At 61.3% G+C, this 20,273-nt stretch overlaps 1 protein-coding gene across 5 annotated transcripts; it reads left to right on the top strand.

Moving 5' to 3' along the window:
* The first annotated feature begins 450 nt into the window (after positions 1–450).
* MLXIPL (MLX interacting protein like) lies at positions 451–18,787 on the top strand. Of its 5 annotated transcripts, XM_032328332.1 has the most exons (17): positions 451–824; positions 4,432–4,538; positions 8,378–8,460; positions 8,617–8,706; positions 9,012–9,056; positions 9,539–9,740; positions 9,867–9,947; positions 13,190–13,359; positions 14,606–15,152; positions 15,408–15,475; positions 15,563–15,713; positions 15,873–15,988; positions 16,079–16,198; positions 16,392–16,519; positions 16,611–16,734; positions 17,327–17,456; positions 17,750–18,781. In XM_032328332.1, exons 1-17 carry the CDS (start codon positions 532–534, stop codon positions 17,866–17,868), a joined length of 2,574 nt encoding a protein of 857 aa, XP_032184223.1. In that variant the 5' UTR covers positions 451–531; the 3' UTR covers positions 17,869–18,781. The 5 variants fall into 5 exon arrangements, with proteins under 5 accessions (XP_032184223.1, XP_032184222.1, XP_032184221.1 ...); XM_032328331.1 differs by having other exon boundaries at positions 15,566–15,988; positions 17,750–18,787; XM_032328330.1 differs by having other exon boundaries at positions 15,563–15,988; positions 17,750–18,786.
* Positions 18,788–20,273: the final 1,486 nt, after the last annotated feature.

The raw sequence follows: 20,273 nt of genomic DNA, 5'->3' as shown, positions 1-20,273 counted from the left end.
CTGCTGAGACCTTCCCGTGGGCCAGGCCACACAAGACTTCTGAGAGGTGGGTGCTTCCAGTCGTGGGCAGGGCCGAGAGGGCGTGAATGTGAGCCCAGAGATCAGAGAGGGCGGGAGGGAGGCGTGTAGGTAGGTGAAGGGCTTCATGCGGGGCGGGGCTGGGGGGCGCCCCTGGAGGCAAGGAACCGCAGGCATTGAGGCGCTTTCAGGCTCAGGTGTGAGCTCCTGGTAATCAGCTCTTAAGACCCCTTTCGGGCGAAGTAGGGGCACCACAAAAGGAAAGGCGGGAGGAGACACAAGGACCTCTTCCTCTTCCAAACTCCAGATCTGCAAGTAGCTCGGGGACCCGGACGCTCACTCGGAGCGCCTTGATTATGCTAATTTAAGCCCCGCCCCGCCCGCCCAGGAGGCCCCGCCCCTCAAGCGGCCTATTGTGGTGGAGGGGCGGGGTCATGCTAATGAGGCAGTCGGGCCTCGCTCGCTGTGCCCGCGGCTCCTCCGAGCCCCGGCGAGGCGGCGGCGACGAAAGCCATGGCCGGGGCGTTGGCCGGTCTGGCCGCGGGCTTGCACGGCCCGCGGGTCGTCCCCAGCCAAGACTCGGACTCAGACACGGACTCGGAGGACCCGAGTACTCGGCGCAGCGCGGGCGGGCTGCTCCGCTCGCAGGTCATCCACAGCGGTCACTTCATGGTGTCGTCGCCGCACAGCGACTCGCTGACCCGGCGGCGCGACCAGGAGGGACCCACGGGGCCCGCAGACTTCGGGCCGCGCAGCATCGACCCCACACTCACCCGCCTCTTCGAGTGCATGAGCCTGGCCTACAGGTGAGGGCGGCTCCGGGGCCCGCCAGCCTCGGCCCTCCGTGGCGGGACCACGCGCTGGGGCCCCGGACACCCGACCCGGCCCCAAACTTTGGTCCCCGGATGCTCTCGGAGACTCCGACCACATCCTGAACACCCCTCTGCCCCGGCCCCGAGCGTCCTCCGGCCCGGGCCCAGCCCACCGCCCTCCGCCTGGAGTGCACCCCTCCAGGTTCCCTTTGCTGACCACCTCCACTCCCCTCTCGGGATGCAGACAGCCTGCCCTCCACCTTGACCGCCATAGGCCTGTCCCGGCTCCTCTGACCCCCCAGAGAAATGCCAGGGCACCCCTCACGCGCCCAGGACCCTAAGCTGTCCCTACCCTCCACTCTGGGGCCGATCCACCAGACCACCCCAGGCCTCCGCGCCCTCCCCAGCACCCGTGGCCCAGACCCACTTCATTCCTGCACTCAGGCGACACTCCTCACGCCCGTGACTGTCCGGACTCATGGCCAACGTCGTTCGAAACCCAGTCTCTCGTCCACCCTGTACTCCCCAATTGCCGGGACACCTGTCCTTGACCTGCTAGATGGAGGGTGCCCCGGGCGGCCCGAGGAGGACGCGGCTGGCAGAGTTCCCCAGCGGTCGCCCGGCAGGGGGTGCTGCACGCCGCGTGGGGGTTGGTGCCCGGGAGGCCTGGGTTCGCCTACCCCGGTCTCCCGCGCTAGGCTGAGCGCCTAAGGCCGCCTGGGACCCCCGCTCGGTGCGTCGCAGAGTACGTACGGACCGCGCCCGGCCCTAGCTCCACGCCTGGGTCCCAGGGGAGGGCGCGAACCGGGGTTCTGGCCCAGTGCCCTGGAGCAAAGTTCCCAGGAGCGGAGGGGCCAGGATAAATTATCAACCGAAAACCGCGGAGGTGAAAGGGGGATCGGCTGGCCTTGATCTTTTCTCTGTGCAAATATCCCTCTTCCTCTGCGGCGCCTCCTCCCCTTCTGAGAACCGCTGGATACAGAACAGCCCTTGAGGCTCCGACAGGGAGCCAGGACTGGGGTGGGGATTGCGAGGGTGTTGCCCACCCCCAGCCGCGGCAGCCCAGCCGAGACCCCATTGGCTGGAGGCGATGTAACCTTGGCCCACATGCTCTGGCCCCAGGCCCAGGTCATGTTGCAACCTGATCGTCCAGTGCGCTGGACCGATGTGGAAAGTTCAAGTCCCTTTCTTCCCTTCCCCCGCCTCCTGGGACATCACGGGACCCACTGGGAGAGGGCATTTAAGGTCTTGGTGCACCGGATGTGGGCACCCCTCCTCCCCAGGCTCTCCCAGGGCGCCCCATTTCTCACCTGCCCCCAACTTTAACTTCCTGCTTTATACCGCATCCCACCCAACCCCAAACCATGGGTGGCCAAAGGGAGGGGTTTCGGGGGAAGGGGCAAGGTTGGGGCTAGAGCGTGCTCCAAGATCTGACCCCACTAAGGGGCTGACTAGAATCTGATGTGACCCAGGGCAGCTGGGGAGGAGAGGGCTGTGCGTTCTCCCTAAACGCCCAGAATATCCCATCTCTGGGGGTGTCCAAGTGCCAGGGATGGAGGTGGCTCAGTACTAGAGGAGACTTTCCCCTCTACCGTAGAGGGGAAAAATCTGAGGTTCAGACAGGGACAGTGTTTTAGCTCTTGAATACCCCTAATTATAGGGGTCCCCTGGAAGGAAGAGTATGGGGGAAGCCAGGGTGACCCAAGAGAGTGACTGACTGGATGGGAAAAGACAGCAAGACAAGGGGTCTAGGGGCGCTTGACCAGGAGGACCGGATGAAAGGCCAGTTTCATCCCCGGCAGGGCAGTGTGGACTTCCCTTCTAGGAGGAGAACCAGAGTTCACGATTCTGTGGGTGGAAGCCCCAGGGAGACAGGTTCTGGAAGTTCCATAAAAACACTTGTTCATGGTCAGAGCTGGCTAGCTATGGAAAGCCTGGCATCCAGCAGAGAGCAAGGAGGACCCTGTTAGGGAGACTCTAGGGGAAGTCCTATCAGGGAGATTGGGGACCAGGTAAGGGGTAGGGAGTCAGTCGGGCTGAACTAGGAGTCCTAGGTTTTCTCCAAGCTATCCCCAAGAGTCCCAGACTTTCTGTTGGTCATAAGAAGCCCTCAAACCCTGGTGCCAGGCTTTTTCCTCTGGGCCGGGCCCCTCGGCTCCCCTACCACCCAGCAAGCCCGGCACAAGCAAAATGGCTTTCCTCCTGCCCTTGGATGTTGTCACTGTGTCATCTCCCTAAACACTGCGTTGGCCACACACACCATAGCCTCAGTGAGGAAGCGGGGGGAGGGCAGGCAGGCCGGGGCCCTGGGTGATCAGAGTGCTAGGAGGTTGCTGGGATACGGTGGGGGCAACAGACTCAGAGGTTCCCCCCGCCCGGGGGGTGCCACAGAAGAAGCTGGCCCAGGAGGTATCAGTGTATCCCATCTAAGTCTCCATACTAGACAGATGGTGTTTATCTAACTTAGGAAGGAGGGGGCCAGCCAGCAGGCATGGGCTATGTACTCTATTTGGGTAATGAGGCCTGTGGTACCCTAGGGTAGCAGTCCTTCCCTGCTCCCTACCTGGAAACAAACATAGGAGCTTGGAGACCAGAGAGGAGAGGGGACCCAGTGACCCATGCACCTAAGGGGCTGTAGGAGCCAGATTGCCCCCCTCCCCACCCACCCCTTAGCCCCAAGATGACAGAGAAGCCTTGGAAGAAAGCAGGCCTGGGGTTCTGAAAAACTAAGTCTTGGGGCCTCAGCCTCCCAGGTGAGCAAAGGCTGAGAAGGTGGGCCAGAGCGGGCTGGAACATGAGGACGGAAGGGAGAACGGAGGGGCCAGTGGGGGTCTAGACCCTGAGGATCTTGTCCTCCTAGGTCAGCTCCTTAGCGGTGGTAGACTTGGCCTGTGTCGAGCACATCCTGATCTTGGGAGTCAAGCCCCTCACCTGTGTAGGGCCCTTCCATCTCGTGGATTTGATTGACTCCTAGGATTAGGGCCAGGGTTAGGGGTCGGGATCGGGGTGCTGCCTCCCCGCTGCCCACCGCGCCGGCATCCCAGCTGTCTTCCTTTGGAGCCTGATGGCTACGGTCTTACACACATCCCTGAGGAGGGGGCACCCCTTCGAGCTCAGCCCAGATCGCCATCCTGGGATACTGGAGTGGGCAGCCGCCAGAAGGGCAGTGAAAAGGCAGCAGCTGGCTGCTTGGTGGCCACTTCTGGCAAAGAGACTCCCTCCCCACCCAGGCACACCTTTCCCCATCCCCTGGAGGCTGATGGGGGCCAGTGAGACTGATGGAAAGAAAGCCACAGGGTCTGAGTGCATCTCTACCAGGTGACCTTGGGAATGGCCCTGCACCTTCCTGACACTCAGTTTGCAAATGGGTTTGCGAACCCTCCCTAGCGGGCCCTAGCAGGAACCTATGTGGAAGGTCCGACTCTCGGGGTGGGAATTTCAGGCAGGTAAGAGGGAGGGGTGGGGGAGGGGCCCCTCAGATGGCCCAGCATGGGTGAGTACCCAGTGCACGGGGGAGAGCGGGGAGCCAGCCCTGCAGCAGCACCCTGCCCCCCAGCTTCCCCTTGCCCACCCCCCTGACCTAGCCCTCTCCCTCTGACAGCGGCCAGCTGGTGTCTCCCAAGTGGAAGAATTTCAAAGGCCTCAAGCTGCTCTGCAGGGACAAGATCCGGCTCAACAACGCCATCTGGAGGGCCTGGTACATCCAGTGTGAGTGCGCACCTCGAGCCTCACAGCAGGGGGGCTGCAGGTGGGGGGGGTGCCCAGGAAACCCCCGTGACCCTAAGGGGCCAGCGCCAGCATCTGACCCCCAGAGGGTCTCGGGGAACGCATCCCAAAGGGTGCTCTCCACGGGGATGCTAGGCACAGCAGGGGTCACCCCTTGGAAGTCCTGAGATGGGCAGAGAGTTGCAGGATAGTTCAAGGCCCTTTCTGCCTTGCCTCAGCCTTGTCAGTGCGTTGAATGCCAGGGTGGAAAGAGGTGCTAGGATGCTGTCCGGGCCGGTGGCATCACGTCGCAAATGGGGAAAATAAGGATCTTGCCTGGATGTCCCCCAGACTTTCTGAAGTCCTTACTGAACTCCCAGCAGGTGCCCCCATGGAGTCTGGGGGTTTGGGGGGGGCCAGAGAGGCCATGTGGTAGAAAGGAGGGGGCTGCAGACTTGGGAGTTGCCCAGAGCTGCTTTCCTACCCAGTCTCGGCTCTTGCTCGCTGTGTGACCGCAGGCTGTGTGACTAACCTCTCTGAATCTGTTTCCTCATCTGTAAAATAAGGCCAACAGTCCTACTTTTCCTGGTTGGCCCCGGGGATGACACGTACAATGGGCCCAGCACGAAGCTGGTGCTAAATAAATGATGGTTGAATCTGATATGCCCTTGAGAAGGTCACGGTCATTCATTTGGGGGTTTGAGACCCACCCACCCACCATGGCAAAGCTGCAGAGGCTGAGCTGCCTCAGCCCCAGTCGGCCGTGAGGTGGGATCTCGTCCAGAACAGCCAAGTCCTGCTACAGGATCAAAGGCTCCCCGGAGCTGGGAACACACAGCCCAGGAGGGAACATATTCAGTGTTCTCTGCCCGGGTCCCCTGGATTCCATCCAAGCGCAGGGGAGGGAGGGTTTCTGGTTTCCATTTATCTCTGGCGCCCAGTACTTCACAAACCATCTTATGTGAGGCTTCCTGGCAACGCTAGCGATAGATATTATTACCCCCATTTTATGGATGAACAAGTAAAGCCCAGAAGGCCAGTAACTTGTTCAGGGTCATGGATCATAAAAGGAACAGAGCTGGGACTGGCTGGAGGTCCAGGGCTCTCCGACTCCGAGCCCAATGCTCCTTCCACGGCTCCCAGTTGGCCGGCTTCCAGTCCTCCCCGGAGAACACGTGGGATGGCTCACCTGAGAACACGTAGGACCGGGCCCTACCCTAACCAGGAAGCTGATAGGCCAGAGGGAGTCACAGCCACTGCCACGGCTGCCCCCACCGCCCCGCACTCCCTACCCTTCCCGCACAGAGCTGGATGGGACGCAGGCCTTTCTCTTTGCAGAAGAAACTTCTGATCCTCACCCAGACAGACAGACCCCGTCTCTGGCTATTGCCTGAGTTGCTGGAAGCACCCAGGGTCTGTGTCAGACAGAGAGGGGGCTGAGTTAAGTTCCAGGATGCACTCCCCGCCAACCAAGCCATGTGACCTTGGAAAAGTCCCCAGCCTCCCTAATAAGGATCACTCATCTGTGGAGAGAGAGTAACAGTAGGTCCTGCTCCGAGGCTTGCTTGAGTTTCCAGTGAGATCATTCATATCTCACCCCAAGGCCGACACACACCAGGGCTCCCCGAAGGTGATAATATTATCGTGATAATAGCGACAGCCCAAGGCAAGCCCCTTCTCCCTGAGCCCTGAGGGCTTGAAGGTGGGCTTTGGGAAAGGGAGAGGAGTGGGGACAGATGAACGGCTGCCTGGCTCATCCCCCTCGTACCTGCCATCCCTCTGCAGGCTCCTGGACTCCAAGATCCCCTTCTTTCTAACCCCCCCCACTCCGAATCATCTTGGTGTCCTCTGAGCTCCCAGAGCCCTGCGCCCCTCTCGTGGGCAGACTCCCCGCCTTGCATCAGCTCATGCTATGGTGTGCTTTCCTGATCTCTCCAACTAAGCTGGGAGTTCTCTGATTCACCTGCGGATCCCCTGTTCCAGCATCCGTCCCAGCGCAGGTGCAAGGGGCTAGGTGGCTTCCTGGATGGATGAGCTTATCAGTGTTAAATAAAGCCTGTCCCAGCCCCAGGAGCCACGTGGTCACTGCCCTTCTGTCTAGAGCACAGGGTCAACGGGGTTGGGAAGGGGAGGTCCAGCCAGGCCTCTGGAGACAGCCCACCCCTTTGTTTTCCAAGCCACACTCAGCCACCAGCACAAACCCCCTCCCCTAATCCCATGGGGATTATTTTGCAGACTGTTCTTTAGGACAGAACTTTGTAAATGAGTCCAAAGGGCCCGATAATTTCACGTTCGGGTGGTCCCCCTTGTCTGTTAATGATCCCGGAGGAAGTTAGCTGAAGGCTGAGGTGGGAAAAGTCACCGCGTGGGGGTCCCAGGATGCGGAAGCCCTACTGTGTGCCAAGCTGTGTGCCAGGTTCAGCGATCTGAGCCCAAAGGGCAACAGTTCCTGCTTTTACTCCTGGCAGGGAGGCCAGCATGCAGAGAAACGGCCAAGGCCAAGTGGAGAGCCAGGCAGATAAGACTGTGGGATTTCAGAGGAGGGAGGGCTTCCTGGAAGAGGGACTACCCTGGGCTCTCCTGATGGGAGGGCAGGGGTGGGTGAAGCAGAGGAGGGAAGGAAAGAACATTCTGCATAGGATAAAGCCAGAGGGTGGGCTGGGGTAGGAGGGAGGCTGTTTGGCTTCAAGGTGGGGCCGATGAAGGAGGTCCCCAGACCCTGGGCGAGCGGTGACAGAAAATGGAGGGGAGGAGACAGTGGGTGAAATACCACACATCCTCAGGCGTGAGATGATTAGTCCCCGGTTCAACAGGAATGCTGGGGGTCGATGGGCAGTTAGCGTGACTGGGAAGCAGTGTTGGCTCTCCGGCAGAGACAGAGGCTTGGGAAGGATGTTTCTGGACATCTGAGAGTGTCAAGTTTTGGGACAGCCCCCCCTTTTAAAAAAAAATTCAACCCCCCCAAGTTTGGGGACATCCTGAGAGTCTATGGGCCGCTGGAAAATGTCTGCAGCTGGAAAGGGGCAAGAGGAGAGAGGTTTGGGGGCGCGCCTCAGAGAAGGGCCAGTGAAAATAGTCACGGAGGCAGGAGAACCAAGGGAAGGCTCCCTGGCGGAGGGAGGAGGGGTTGGGGGTGCTCTGTAGTGAGGTCCAGGAGGTTGGGCCTGGGGTGGGTGAGGGCGTCGGGCAGGCAGTGGAGTCGGGTGCTGGGTCAGAGGAAGTGGAGACCAGGGGCGGAGATGCTTATGACAACTCTTGCAGAACTGGGGGCAAAGCAAAGTAGTGAAAGGGAAGATTAGCTTGTTGGAGTAGCGAAAGAAGGGAAGTTTTGGGAGGTGAAGGGGAGACTGAAAGGTACTTGTGGGCCCCGAAGAAGGAGCCTGGGGAGAGAGAGATTGGATTGGAGATACAGAAGGGAGTGGAGGAGGTGGAGAAAGGGCTCAGCTAGGTGGCCGAAGGGGACAAGGAGTGGTTCTCTGGCATCAGACTGGGCAGTGCCCAGGAGCTTGAGGCAGGAGACCAAGGGCTCCAGGCCCTGGCCTGCCCGTCTGACCTTCTTGGAGCAGCTCACTTCCTGGGGTTCCACAATCCCATTCAGCCCTGCACACCTACTGGGCTCCCAAGGAAGGCCCAGGAGGCGTGGGAGGTTCCTTTCACAGGATCCCATAACAGAGGGAGCTCTGGATGGGCTAGAGCAGGCAGGAAGGCTTCCTGGAGGAGGTGGCACTTATCTAAGCATCTGAAGCCCAGCAGGAATTCATAGTGCGGCCCTGGAGGCCCAGTCCCCTTGGGGTGGGAGGTGAAGAAGCCGGGTACCCCCTGACCTGAGCCCCTTCTCTCAGATGTGGAGCGGAGGAAGAGCCCCGTGTGTGGCTTCGTGACCCCCCTGCAGGGGCCTGAGGCTGATGAACACCGGAAACCGGAGGTAGCTGAGCCGCGGGACCTCCTGCCTCCCTGCCGAGCCCGGCCCCTCCGTCGGGTCCCCTGTAGCGCGCGACAGAGCAGCGGCCCAGATGCGGATCGGGTGCGGGGTGGGGTCCGCGCCCGCCGCTCACTGAGCCCCCTCCCTGACCCTCCCCAGGCCGTCGTCCTGGAGGGCAATTACTGGAAGCGGCGCATCGAGGTGGTGATGCGCGAGTACCACAAGTGGCGCATCTACTACAAGAAGAGGGTCAGTGCTGGGGGTAGGGGGGCGGGGGCGGGGGTGGGCCGCGGGCCACCGCCTCTCCTGGGAGGGCCCGCGCGGGACTCCCCTGCAACCCCCGGACCCCGCCTCCCAGGAAGACCCAGCTCGACAGCGCCACCGTGTGGCCCAGAGGCTCCTCGCCGCCTCCTTACCTCCCAGCGCGCAGGGGCTCCTGAGGGGGAAAATGGGGATCCCTTTCGTCCTGGGGAGCTTGTGAGTAGGGGAGGCCTGGCGGGCAGTGATGGCAGAGGGACAAGCGATCCAGCGCCCACCTCTGTGTGTTCCTGCAGCTCCGTAAATCCAGCAGGGAAGGGGATCTCCTGACCCCAAAGCAGGTGGGTGATCCGGGGACCCAGAGAATTGACAGCTTCCCTTCTGGGTGGGTAAGGCGGTGGCGGGTCACCAAGGCAGTGGGTGTGGCCTCTGTCCTCTAGTTCCTCGAGAGCCTTTCTCCCCGGAGGTGGGGGAACCTTTGAGCGTAGTGGTGGGGGAGACCCCAAAGCCTTCTGGTTAGCCCAGCAAGCGGTGGGAGGCACGGGGAACAGAAGTCCCTAAGAACTGGGGTTCCAGGCAGGGAAAAGTATAGGGGCAGGAGGAGGACCCTTATCTGTTCAGCGGGCCATCCGGCTCCCTCTGCTGGGGGCAGCAGTTAGAGGCCAATGGGATGACCTTAAGCCTTTGGGGCAGCAAAGTGCGTCCTGCAGAGAGAGGCGAGGAGGGCCGTGCACACGGAAGCTTCCGACCCGCTGACCGCTCCATCCCCCAGTGGGAGGCCCCTGTGTCCCTCTCGTGGCTGCTGAAGTCTCCGTCTCCCTAGGCCGAAGGGGGTTGGCAGCCACCGGAGCGATGGTGCGAGCAGCTCTTCTCCAGCGTGGTGCCCGTGCTGCTTGGGGGCCCAGAGGAGGAGCCCGGCGGGCGGCAGCTGCTCGACCTCGATTGCTTTTTGTCCGACATCTCCGACACGCTCTTCACCATGACGCAGCCCAGCTCTGCGCCCCTGCAGCTGCCCCCTGAGGACGGTAAGGTCCTGCACCTGGAAGGGGAGGCCTGCGAGAAGCCAGGCAGCCCAGGGAGCATGGCCAGGGGTGGGCGGCCCCCACCCCGCCCCGCCTGCGGCCCCTGACGTCACCCCTGCCCCTCTCCAGCCTACGTGGGCAATGCTGACATGATCCAGCCAGACCTGACGCCTCTGCAGCCCAGCCTGGACGACTTCATGGAGATCTCGGGTGAGGCAGCGCCCCCTGCTGGGTGGGGTGGGCGGGACGGGCCAGTGCGAGGAAAGTCCCTGGACGACCACCAGCCCTGGGGGGGGGGGCCCTTCCCAGGCCCCTCTGGGAGGACGGATGGTCCAGGTGATTTCTGAGGGCCCTTCCTGGACTCCCTTTGTCCGGATTTGGGATGCAATTGATGTAGCCTCAGGTGAGAGCAGAGCCAGACTGGACACCTGGGCGGGCGCCAAGGCCAAGGGCATGGAAGCTACAGACTCTGCCAGCTCCCAGGACAGTAGTGGAATCTCGGGAGAGAAAGGGACTTTGATTTTGGAGGGCCCGTTTATTAATTGACATAATTCCCTTTAAAAACTGTTAAAGAACATTCCAGGGGCTCCTGGGCGCCTCCGTGGGTTGAGTGTCTGCCGTGGGCTCAGGTCATGATCCCAGTGTCCTGGGATCGAGCCCGGCGTCATTGGGCTCCCTGCCGAGCGAGCAGTCTGCGTCTCCCTCTCCCTCTGCTTCTCACCCCACTCGCGCTCTCTCTCAAATTAATAAACAAATAAAATCTTTAAGTAAATAAAAAAGAACATTCCAAACACACACACACACAGGTAGAGAGAGCGTGGATCACCAAACCCTCCTACAGCCATCACCGACTTCAAAATGTATCCACCCTTGGTGGGTCTGGTGTCACGGAGGCCTCACCCACTTCTCCTTCCTACGTTGTTTTTAAGAAAATTCCAGGAATTATATCTTGTAAAGCATTTTATTTATTTATTTTTTTAAAGTAACATGTTTCTGGGCCTCTGTCTCCTGACCCCAGGGCTGCTAGGTCACTGGTTTCTTGTGTCTTCCCAGAGATACCTGTGTCTGCATGGGCACCTGTGGACAAATGTCTCTTTTTGTTTTCACAGGAGGCTCTGCTTCCATTACTCAGCTGGAGAGCTTGTGAGACTGTCCCAGTCATCATATTTTCAGGGGCCTCCTATTAGAGGCTTGGCTTGTCTCAGCCCAGGCCCACGGGGTAGGAAGAGGTTTTCTGGGATTAAGGTTTAGTTCCATGACCCCTGAACTTCTTCCCCATAGGGTCCTGGGCCTGTCAGTCAAGGGGGAGGTGGGAACCAGGGAATGAGGAACCACCCCCACCCCTGCCTCAGCCCCAGGCAGGGTGGGGGCCGTGGGGGCAGAAGTGTTGATGGCAGTACCCAGAGAGCGAACCAGTCTGGGAGGGCAGCGGTCCTGTCTGGGCACACGTACCCCCACCACAGGTAGGAAACCTTCTCCAGGTGGGACTCTGGGCCAAGTCAGGGGCTAGGAAGCCACTTCTCTCCATCCGGGGTGACTGCTAGAGTGGGGGTGAGCTGGGGTAACCAAAGGTAGGGGATGTCGGTCATGCAGAGGTGGCGGCTAGGGTAGCCCTCTCTGGCCCTCCACGCACAGGGAGGGCCGGAAGCACCAAGGCCACCCGGCTGCTGCCTTCATTGTCCCCCAGAGCCCCTCACTTGAGAGGAGACCCAGTGAGGAGGCCGGAACTGTATGGAGGGAGGGGCTTGGGAGGGGTGTTCATGGAAGGGCCATGGGCTTGGAGCAGGAGAGGGTGACAGAGAGGGGACGTGGGCCAATGGCGGGACTGAAGCTTGGGGACACTAGGGCTCCGTGAGTGGCTGGTTAGAGTCACCAAGCAACTTCTCTCAAGGGGGGAAGGGACAGCTGAGGGCAAACTATAGCAGGGGCTTGGTGGTGAGCGGGCTGGGAACCCCGTGAGCCCTACAGAGCACCGGGGAGGAAACAGCAGCAGTGAGCCGGGAGCAGACCCCTGCGTGGCTGGTTCTTGAGTCTAGGCCTCAAGGGGCCTAGCGATGAGGCCCACGGTCCCTGCGGGCTGGGAGGGTAGCAGGTCCGTGACCACTTGCCCTCTGCCGCCCGGTCCCTCCCGCTTAAGGGAGGCGGTAGGATAAGAAGATCCTTTCGGATCAGGTGATAAGGAAAGACCCACACGAGGGCGCACGTACACACACACATACACACACACGCACACACACACACGCACACACACAGGTGCACACACCCGGCACACGGAGGGCCTCACATCAAGGCAGGCACACAAGGACTCAGACAGAGCCAGAGAGACCGGGTCACACACGCGCAGATGCATCCCGCAGGAGGTCACCCGCTGATAGCCGCCTAGCGACAGCCTTCCAGGACACAGGGGCACCAGACTCACAGAAGAGGCACACACAGCGTTTAACCCCTTCAAGGCTCTGGCTTTGGCGTGGGCTCATCTGTCTCGCTCCTGGGTCTCTTTCAAGGTGGCCTTTGGGAGAGAGGCCCGACCAGCTCCCCTGGCTGGGGGGAGCCAGGGCCTGTCCAAGGCCAGTGGGGCTGGGTCGGGCCAGACCAGGAGGCCTCGGGAGCTGGTTCAGACCCAAGGCTGGCCAGGGTCAGAGAAAGGTGCCCGGAAGGGAGCGGGTGGGCGGGCGGCGTCCAGGCCCGGGATGTGGTTAGGCCGCAGGCAGCTGCTTCCCAAAACCAGAATAGCCTGGGCTTACACAACCCGCATCTCAGACGATCTGGCTGCCCGCTCCCGGCCCTCTTCCAGGCTTTCCAGCCCCCTCTCACTCCTGCCCCGACTCCGAGCCCACCCTCTGACCCCCGCCCTGACCCCCTTAGCGCTTCGGCCCACTCCCAGGCTCTGCTTTTGAGGCCCTGTTTGACCTCCCCACAAACCAACTTGTCCCAGACCCGCTGACCTCCCGACCCCACTCACCTCCAGCTCACCCCTAGAACTCCCGTCACCCTGGGGCTCGTCCCCATCCAGGACCTCCGCCCCTCGCACCCCACCCCTTTCGCTCCCTGGCACTCTCTGTCACCCTGCCCCTTTCCATGTGGCCCCGGCAGAGCCGGTAACAGGAGGGAGAGGGGAGTGCCAGGGCCTGGGATGGGGAAGGGGACCCCGTGAGCGGGAGGACTGTTTCCCGGGGTCCTACTCGCCCCCCCCGCAGCCTCTGCTGGCCTGCAGGCAGGCCCATCCCACCCAAACCTCTGTTTCGCTGCTTCCCCTGAGTGAGACAGAAACTCCCCCAATTTCACAATCTCCTGTCGAAGCCCCCCCTCCCCCGCCTCCCCCCACCTCATTGCCAGCCAGGCCAGCCTGGCCCGGCCTGGGGACAGGGCACGAGGCCCACTCTCCGCCCACTGCTTCCAGCCATGCCTGGCCCGATCCCTAGCTGCTACCGCCTTGTGTGTCCGAATTACAGATTTCTTCACCAGCTACCGCCCTCCACCGACGCCCACGGCTTCACACTTCCCGGAGCCCCCCGGCTTTGGCCCCATGGCTGACCCTTTCTTCAGCAGTGGGGTCTTGGGCTCCGAGGTGCCCCCTGCCTCGTCAGGCGTGAGCCACCTCTCCGGGCACAACCGCCTGCAGGTGAGCTCCCGCCCCCTCCCCACTCAGCCCTGCCGAGCTCACCTGCCCGTGTCCTGTGCTTGGTCAACTGAGAGGGACCAGAGGGGGAGAGAGACCCCATCTCTGCCCTCTGAGAGGGAGCAGTTCAGCTCAGGAGGAAGGAGGAAGGGCCCTCGTGAAGCAGAATTGGACCAGGTTGTAGAGGGGAGGCTGAAGGCAGTGGGGGATGGGGGAGAAGGGAGGGCACGAAGCAGGACACCGCTGAGGACCGGGTTGTTGATGGAAGGCTTCCTGGAGGAGGAGAGGTTCTGGACTTAGTGAATGTTTGGGTTTGGACAGAAGAAGAGACCCGTCGAGGGCAAGCCAGATGGGAGGGGAAGCACCAACGAGCGCACAGGGAGACGGAAAGCTCAGTGTGAGAGCTTAGGACACAGGGAAGCTGCCATTTTGGATCAGGAACCTGCGGGCTCCATTCGGAGGTCGCCTCCCTGCTGCTCGGTCAGACGCCTTCTGCTTCTGCCATCTGACGACGGTTCGGGCGCTCCTGTAGCTCATCGTTGAGAGGTCTCTCTCCTCAACCGGGCAGTGAGCCCCTCGCTGAAAGAGCTAAGCCTTGCTCACCCAGCGGAGTGGAAGCCTTGGGTGAATGGTTGCCCAGGGACTGAGCTAGTGAGCCAGCGAGTGGGGGTGTGTGGATGGAGGGGCGTGTTGGTGAATGGATGGGGGGGGCGTTGTAGATGGGGCTGGGTGGGTAGGAGAGGGGTCGGTTGGATGGATGGGCTGGTAGATGGATTTGGGGAGGGATAGTTTGGCGGGTCCACGAACAGGCTGGTGGCTGGAGAAGGCGCGCAGGCCACGGAACCCACAGTGGATGGGTGGAGAGGTTTGGGACGGGTTGACGGATGGGTGAAGGAGAGATGGCCGGATAGATTGGCGAAGGGGTTAAAACCTCGTTGGCTGGCGGAGAGATAAGGGAGAGGACAAACAGGTGGATGGACTGGTGGCTGGACGGAGTCATCATCTGGAGAACGAAAAGGTGGGCGGGAAGCCTGATGCTGCTTCTCGTGCAGAATTTGCGCATGCGTGTATGTTCTACTCCCTCCCCTCACTAGATCACAGTCTCCCTTGGTGTGTGGAAGGGGGACAGCGGGGACCATTTCTCCTGTCTGTCTCAGGGCCCCGTCCAGAGCTCAGCCAGGGCAAGAGGCTGCGGGGGTGGCTGCCGAGACCAGCTCTCTCTCCTGCTCTCTGTCTGTCCCCCAACCAGGCCCGGAGCAGCTGCCCTGGCCCCGTGGATTCCAGTGCCTTCCTGAACTCTGATTTCCTCCTTCCTGAAGACCCCAAGCCCAAGCTCCCACCCCCACCAGTCCCCCCACCCCTGCTCCAATACCCTGCCCTTGCCAAGGGGCCTGGCCTAGAGCCCTGTCCGGCCCCCACCTTCCCTCCCATGGCGCCGGCCCCTGCTTTGCTGCCGGAGGAGCCTCTCTTCGCCCCCAGATTCCCCTTCTCCACTGTCCCTCCCGCCCCAGGAGTGTCCCCATTGCCTGCTCCCACCGCCTTCCCATCCACCCCACAGCCAGGTCCAGGCCCGGCCCCTGCCCCCTTCCCCATAGACCTTCTGCCCTCAGGGTATCTGGAGCCCCCTTTTGGGCCCCACTTCCCAGTGCCCCAAGGTATGCGGCCCAGAGGCAGGTCCCCCACCCCATCCCCTAGAGGGCAGAAGCCCAGCCCCCCGACCTTGGCCGCCACCACTGCCAACCCCACTGCCACTGTCGGGGGCAGCAACCCCTGCCTCACGCAGCTGCTCACAGCAGGTAAGATGGGAAGAGCCAGAAGGGGGTCCACGGAGGGGAGGGCGGGGACCCAACGTGGCAGTGGGGAGCCTGTGGGAGCAGAGGGCGAAGATTGAAGGGGCGGGTTCAGGCTCAGCTTGAGGGGGGGGGAGGTGGGGAGGAATTAGAGACATGGGTTCTGAACCCAAAAGGGGATTGGGCTTTTTTGGAGGGGAGCGATGGGTTTGGGGAGATGACGTGATGACTGGTGGCCCTCACACTTCTGCCCGTCCGCAGCTAAGCCCGAGCAGACCCTGGAACCGCCGCTTGTGTCCAGCACCCTCCTCCGGTCCTCAGGGTCCCCGGTATGATGGCGGGCGCTGGGAGGCGAGCACTGGGAGGCGAGGGTGCGCCCGGGCTTCGCCCCAACTCTCCACCGTTCTCCACCCCAGCAGGAGACGGCCCCTGAATTTCCCTGCACCTTCCTACCCCCGACCCCGGCCCCCACGCCGCCCCGGCCACCTCCAGGCCCGGCCACACTGGCCCCTCCCAGGCCCCTGATTGTCCCCAAAGCGGAGCGGCTCTCGCCCCCAGCGCACAGTGGTAAAGAGGGCTTGCAGGGCGGCGGGTGGGATGCCCGGGAATGGAGAGAGGGGAAGGAAGAAAGGGGGGCTCCATCTGAGGCCAGGACGAGAGGGACAGGGCCATGGGACCCTCTGCCCTGTGTCGGTCTGTCTGTGGGTGTGTCTGTCCCTGCCACAGGTGGTGAGCGGCGGCTGTCTGGGGACCTCAGCTTCGCACGGGGCCCAGGGACTCTGAGTGTCTGCGTCTCTCCCCCTCAACCCATCCTGAGCCGGGGCCGTCCAGACAGCAACAAGGTGGCACTTGCCCTTACCCCGAGATCTGTTTGCTACCCCGAGGCCCTTCCGTGCTCCCTCCTAGGCTCACCCCACTATCTGCCCCCCAAGACCGAGAGCCGGCGCATCACCCACATCTCTGCGGAGCAGAAACGGCGCTTCAACATCAAGCTGGGCTTTGACACCCTGCATGGGTTGGTGAGCACCCTCAGCGCCCAGCCCAGCCTCAAGGTGAGCCTCCAGCGCAGGCCGGCGCCCCCAGAACCGGCAGGCTCCTTGGTCGACAACCCCCCCTCCCCTCACCTCCTGAGACCAACTCCCAGGACCCTCTGGACATCCGGTTTCCTCCTCCCACCCAGTGCCTCAGTGGGCCCCAGAGGGGGGGCCACCGCCAGCACCTGAGCCCACCCTGGTGATGCCGTAGGTGAGCAAGGCGACCACGCTGCAGAAGACGGCCGAGTACATCGCCATGCTCCAGCAGGAGCGGGCGGCCATGCAGGAGGAAGCGCAGCAGCTACGGGACCAGATAGAGGAGCTCAACGCCGCCATCAAGTAAGTGGGGCGTGGGGGGGTCCTGTGGGTGCCGCGGGCGAGGGGGCGTGCCGCACGACTCCCCAGCCCTGACCGGCCCCCCTATCCCCAGCCTGTGCCAGCAGCAGCTGCCTGCTACCGGGGTGCCCATCACACACCAGCGTTTCGACCAGATGCGAGACATGTTTGATGAATACGTTCGCACCCGGACGCTGCATAACTGGAAGTTCTGGGTGGTATCCTCCCCCGGCCAGCAGTGGGGGCAGGGGAGGGGAGGGACACCGTGGCCAGACCCCGCTGTGCCCGACTGACCAGGCAGGGGCTCTCCGAGCGGCGCCCCGGGGGAAGGGACGCAGGTTCCGCCCCCTCCTTCCAGGGGCTTGACATCTTGGCCAGCAGGAGTGCTCAGGGACTCGCTGGGAGCAGAGGGAAACCGAGGGAGGAGCCCCTGGTTGAGGGGAGCACGGCCCTGCCCACAGAATGTCCCAAGGGGAGTTTGGGAGAACCTCGAGTTTGAGGGCCGTGAGTGGAGTGGGTCCTGAAGAAGGCGTGGGGTGTCTCACTCCCTTACCTGGTCAAGCTCTTGGCTGGGCCAGGGCAGGATGCTCAGGGATGGGGGGGGGGGCGCTAGTGCAGCCCAGGAGATGGACACAGAGGGGCCGGGCAGGCCATGGCAGGGTGGGCGGGTGGCTGCAGCGGGAGGCCTCCAAGTTCAAGGTGCCACCATGGCCAGGCCCTTCCCCGGGTTTGGCCCAGATGTCAGGGCTCCGCGTGAGCTGGGGGAGGGTACTGGCTGATCAGCAGGCCTGCTCCTTGACCCGGGCCCAGTTCAGCATCCTCATTCGGCCTCTGTTTGAGTCCTTCAACGGGATGGTGTCCACAGCAAGCTTACAGAGCCTCCGCCAGACCTCACTGGCTTGGCTGGACCAGTACTGCTCCCTGCCTGCCCTCCGGCCAAGTACGTGAGACACCCCTCTGCCCACCACCAGAATATCCAGGAATGTCCATTCGGCTCAGACCGCAGGTCCAGCCTGTCTTCAGAATAGCCTTGAGTTTTGGCCATCCCCACCACGTACCCCGGATGGTCCTCCAGCCTCCAGGACACCCGCAGACAGAGGTCCTGGGAGGGGCTGACGGTCTTGCCAGCTCGTATCCCTTCCTTATCCTTCAGCATCCAGAGGACACCCCTGGACCCCAGGAGGTATCTCTCCCTCCCTGTCTCTCTCTCATTCTCTCATTCTGTTTCCCCAGCTGTCTTGAACTCTCTCCGCCAGCTGAGCACATCTACTAGTATCCTGACGGACCCAGGCTGTATACCCGAGCAAGCCACGCGGGCAGTCACAGAGGGCACCCTTGGCAAACCGCTATAGTGCCGGCTGGACACTGCCACTCGCTCGGCTACCCCGGAGCTGCTTTCCCTGGGTGTGGGCTCCAGGGACAACATCTGGGCACTCCCTTCCTGCCCCGGGCCCCGGCTGTCCTCTGTCCTGAGGGTCTAGCAGGGCCCAAATCTCTTCCACCTCCTGAAAGCCAGGAAGAGCTACTTTCTAAGTCGCTGCCCCACCAGTGATGAACACTGTGACCTGGGAGACTCGTGCTGTCTCTTGGGACCTCCATTTTCTAGTCTGCAAAATGGGGCTAGGGAAGATTCCACAGATGATGATCCCAAGGCCTTCGTAGCTGTGACCCTTAGGACCGAAGCTGGCAACTCAGGGAGCTTGGAGGAGGAAGGGGGATGATCCTGTTCCCCTGCTCCCTGCTTCCCAACCCCACCCCGTTAGGACGCAGGCCTCTGTTTCTCAGCAGAGAGGCAGAAAAGGAGGTTCCCACTCTCGGCTCCTTCGCTGGCCGCCCATTGGGGAGTGGGGTGCTGCAGGATGGCATTCCTGGGTGAGGCCAGGAAGGTCAGATCCCAGGAGAGAGCAGGGCGGGGGTGGGGGGGTGGCAGGTAGCCAAACCAGGGACAGGCATCTCGTGTGCATGTGAATGCGTGTGTATAGATTTTGTAAAGAATTCTTGCCAATAAAACCAAAAACTGTTGGGGACTGTCCGGGTGTCTCACTCTGGGATGGAGAGAGAACCAGGTGAGAGTGGGAGATGGCCTTGAAAGGACCTTAGCTTTTCCTCCGAGCCGGAAGGCACTGGAAGGTTTTGTGTAGGGGTAGAGTAGAAGGGGCAAGGCACTCTGATGGAACCATCCAGAAGGAGAAGGTGCTGCCACTGGAGGGTAGTGACCTTCCCATTAGGCGAGATGTGCGAGCAGAGGGTGCGTAGCCGCTTGGTGGGAACGTCTACTGTGAGCACCTTATGTGTGTATATTAATTCACTTATTACGTATTACCATCTACCGCTACAGGCCAGTTGTGAGCATTTCAGGGTAAGCGTAAAGCACTTAAAACAGTGACTCGCATGTAGCACTACAGAAGTTATAATTATTCATAATCCCCATCTCACAGATGAGAAGTTGAGGCACAGAGAGGTCAACCAGCCCAGGGCTGCTCGGTTACCGTCTGGACTCTAGTCTCTGCTTTTAGCCAGTGCTCTCTCTGGTGCAGGGAACAGGGGCACGCGGGCGTGGAGTGCTTTGTCGCTGCAGACTGAGGTTTGAAGTGGCTTTCTAGGAGGTAAAGTCCTAACAGCGCCCTCTGCTGTTTCCCCCACCCCCCCGCACACACCTCCAGGAAGGTCCCCATGAGGCATCCCCTTGACCCTGTGTCGCCCCACGAGATGCCACTTTGCCTTGAGAGGGCCACCTACACTTGCGCTCCCTTTCTTTCCTCTCCCACTCACCCCGTCCTTGGTCTCCTCCTCCCCGCTTCCACCCCAGCCTCACCCCTACACGGACTCGCCGCTACTAAGGTCACTTGACTCCCTCATTGCCAAATCCAATGACCAATTTGCAGTGCTATTCCTGCCTTCCCCTGGGCCCTTGGATCTCATCCTTTTTTTTTTTTTTTTTTAAGATTCTTTTTTAAAGATTTTATGTATTTATTTAACACAGATCGAGATCACAAGTAGGCAGAGAGGCAGGCAGAGAAAGAAGGGGAAGCAGCTCTCCGCTGAGCAGAGAGCCCTATGCGGGGCTCGATCCCAGGACCCTGAGATCAGCTGAGCCAAAGGCAGACACCTAACTGTCTGAGCCTCCCAGTCGCCCCAGCTTGGATCTCATTCTAGAACAACCCTTTCCTGAATCCAGAATTCTCTCCAGGCTCTCCCTCCTCCCTGGCAGTGCCTTCCCAGTGTCTTCTGTGGGAATCTTCCACTGCCCCTTCCTGGCCCATTTCCTTCTCACTTCGGGGCAAACCCTGGGCAATAGCATTCCCTTTAGCCTCTTTGCCAAGGATCCACTCCTGTTCTGTATCAAAAGCGCATATCCAGCTGCCACCCCGACCCCTCCCTTCTGAGTGTTTCACAGCTCCCTTTACCTTGAAGGAACCAAAGCAGAACTCATTTCTTTCTTTTTTTTTTTAAGAGTTTATTTATGTAATTGACAGTGAGAGAGAGAGAGCACAAGCAGAGGGAGCAGCAGACAGAGGGAGAAACAGGCTCCCCAACGAGCAGGTAGCCTGATACGGGGCTCGATCCCAGGACTGCGGGATCGTGACCTGAGCCGAAGGCAGACACTTAACAACTGAGCCATCCAGGTGACCCAGAACTCATTTCTGAGACCACAGCCCACAGTCTCCCTCCTCAAACCTGGTCCTCTTTGTGTCCCCATCCCCAGGAAGGGCGCCACCATCCACACACTTGTACAAGCTGGAAACAGTCATCTTGG

The sequence above is a fragment of the Mustela erminea genome, chromosome 20 (genome assembly GCF_009829155.1).
Source record: "Mustela erminea isolate mMusErm1 chromosome 20, mMusErm1.Pri, whole genome shotgun sequence".
Lineage (NCBI taxonomy): Eukaryota > Metazoa > Chordata > Mammalia > Carnivora > Mustelidae > Mustela > Mustela erminea.
Note: the sequence above shows the minus strand (reverse complement) of the source record. Positions and strands in the feature narration are given on the sequence as shown.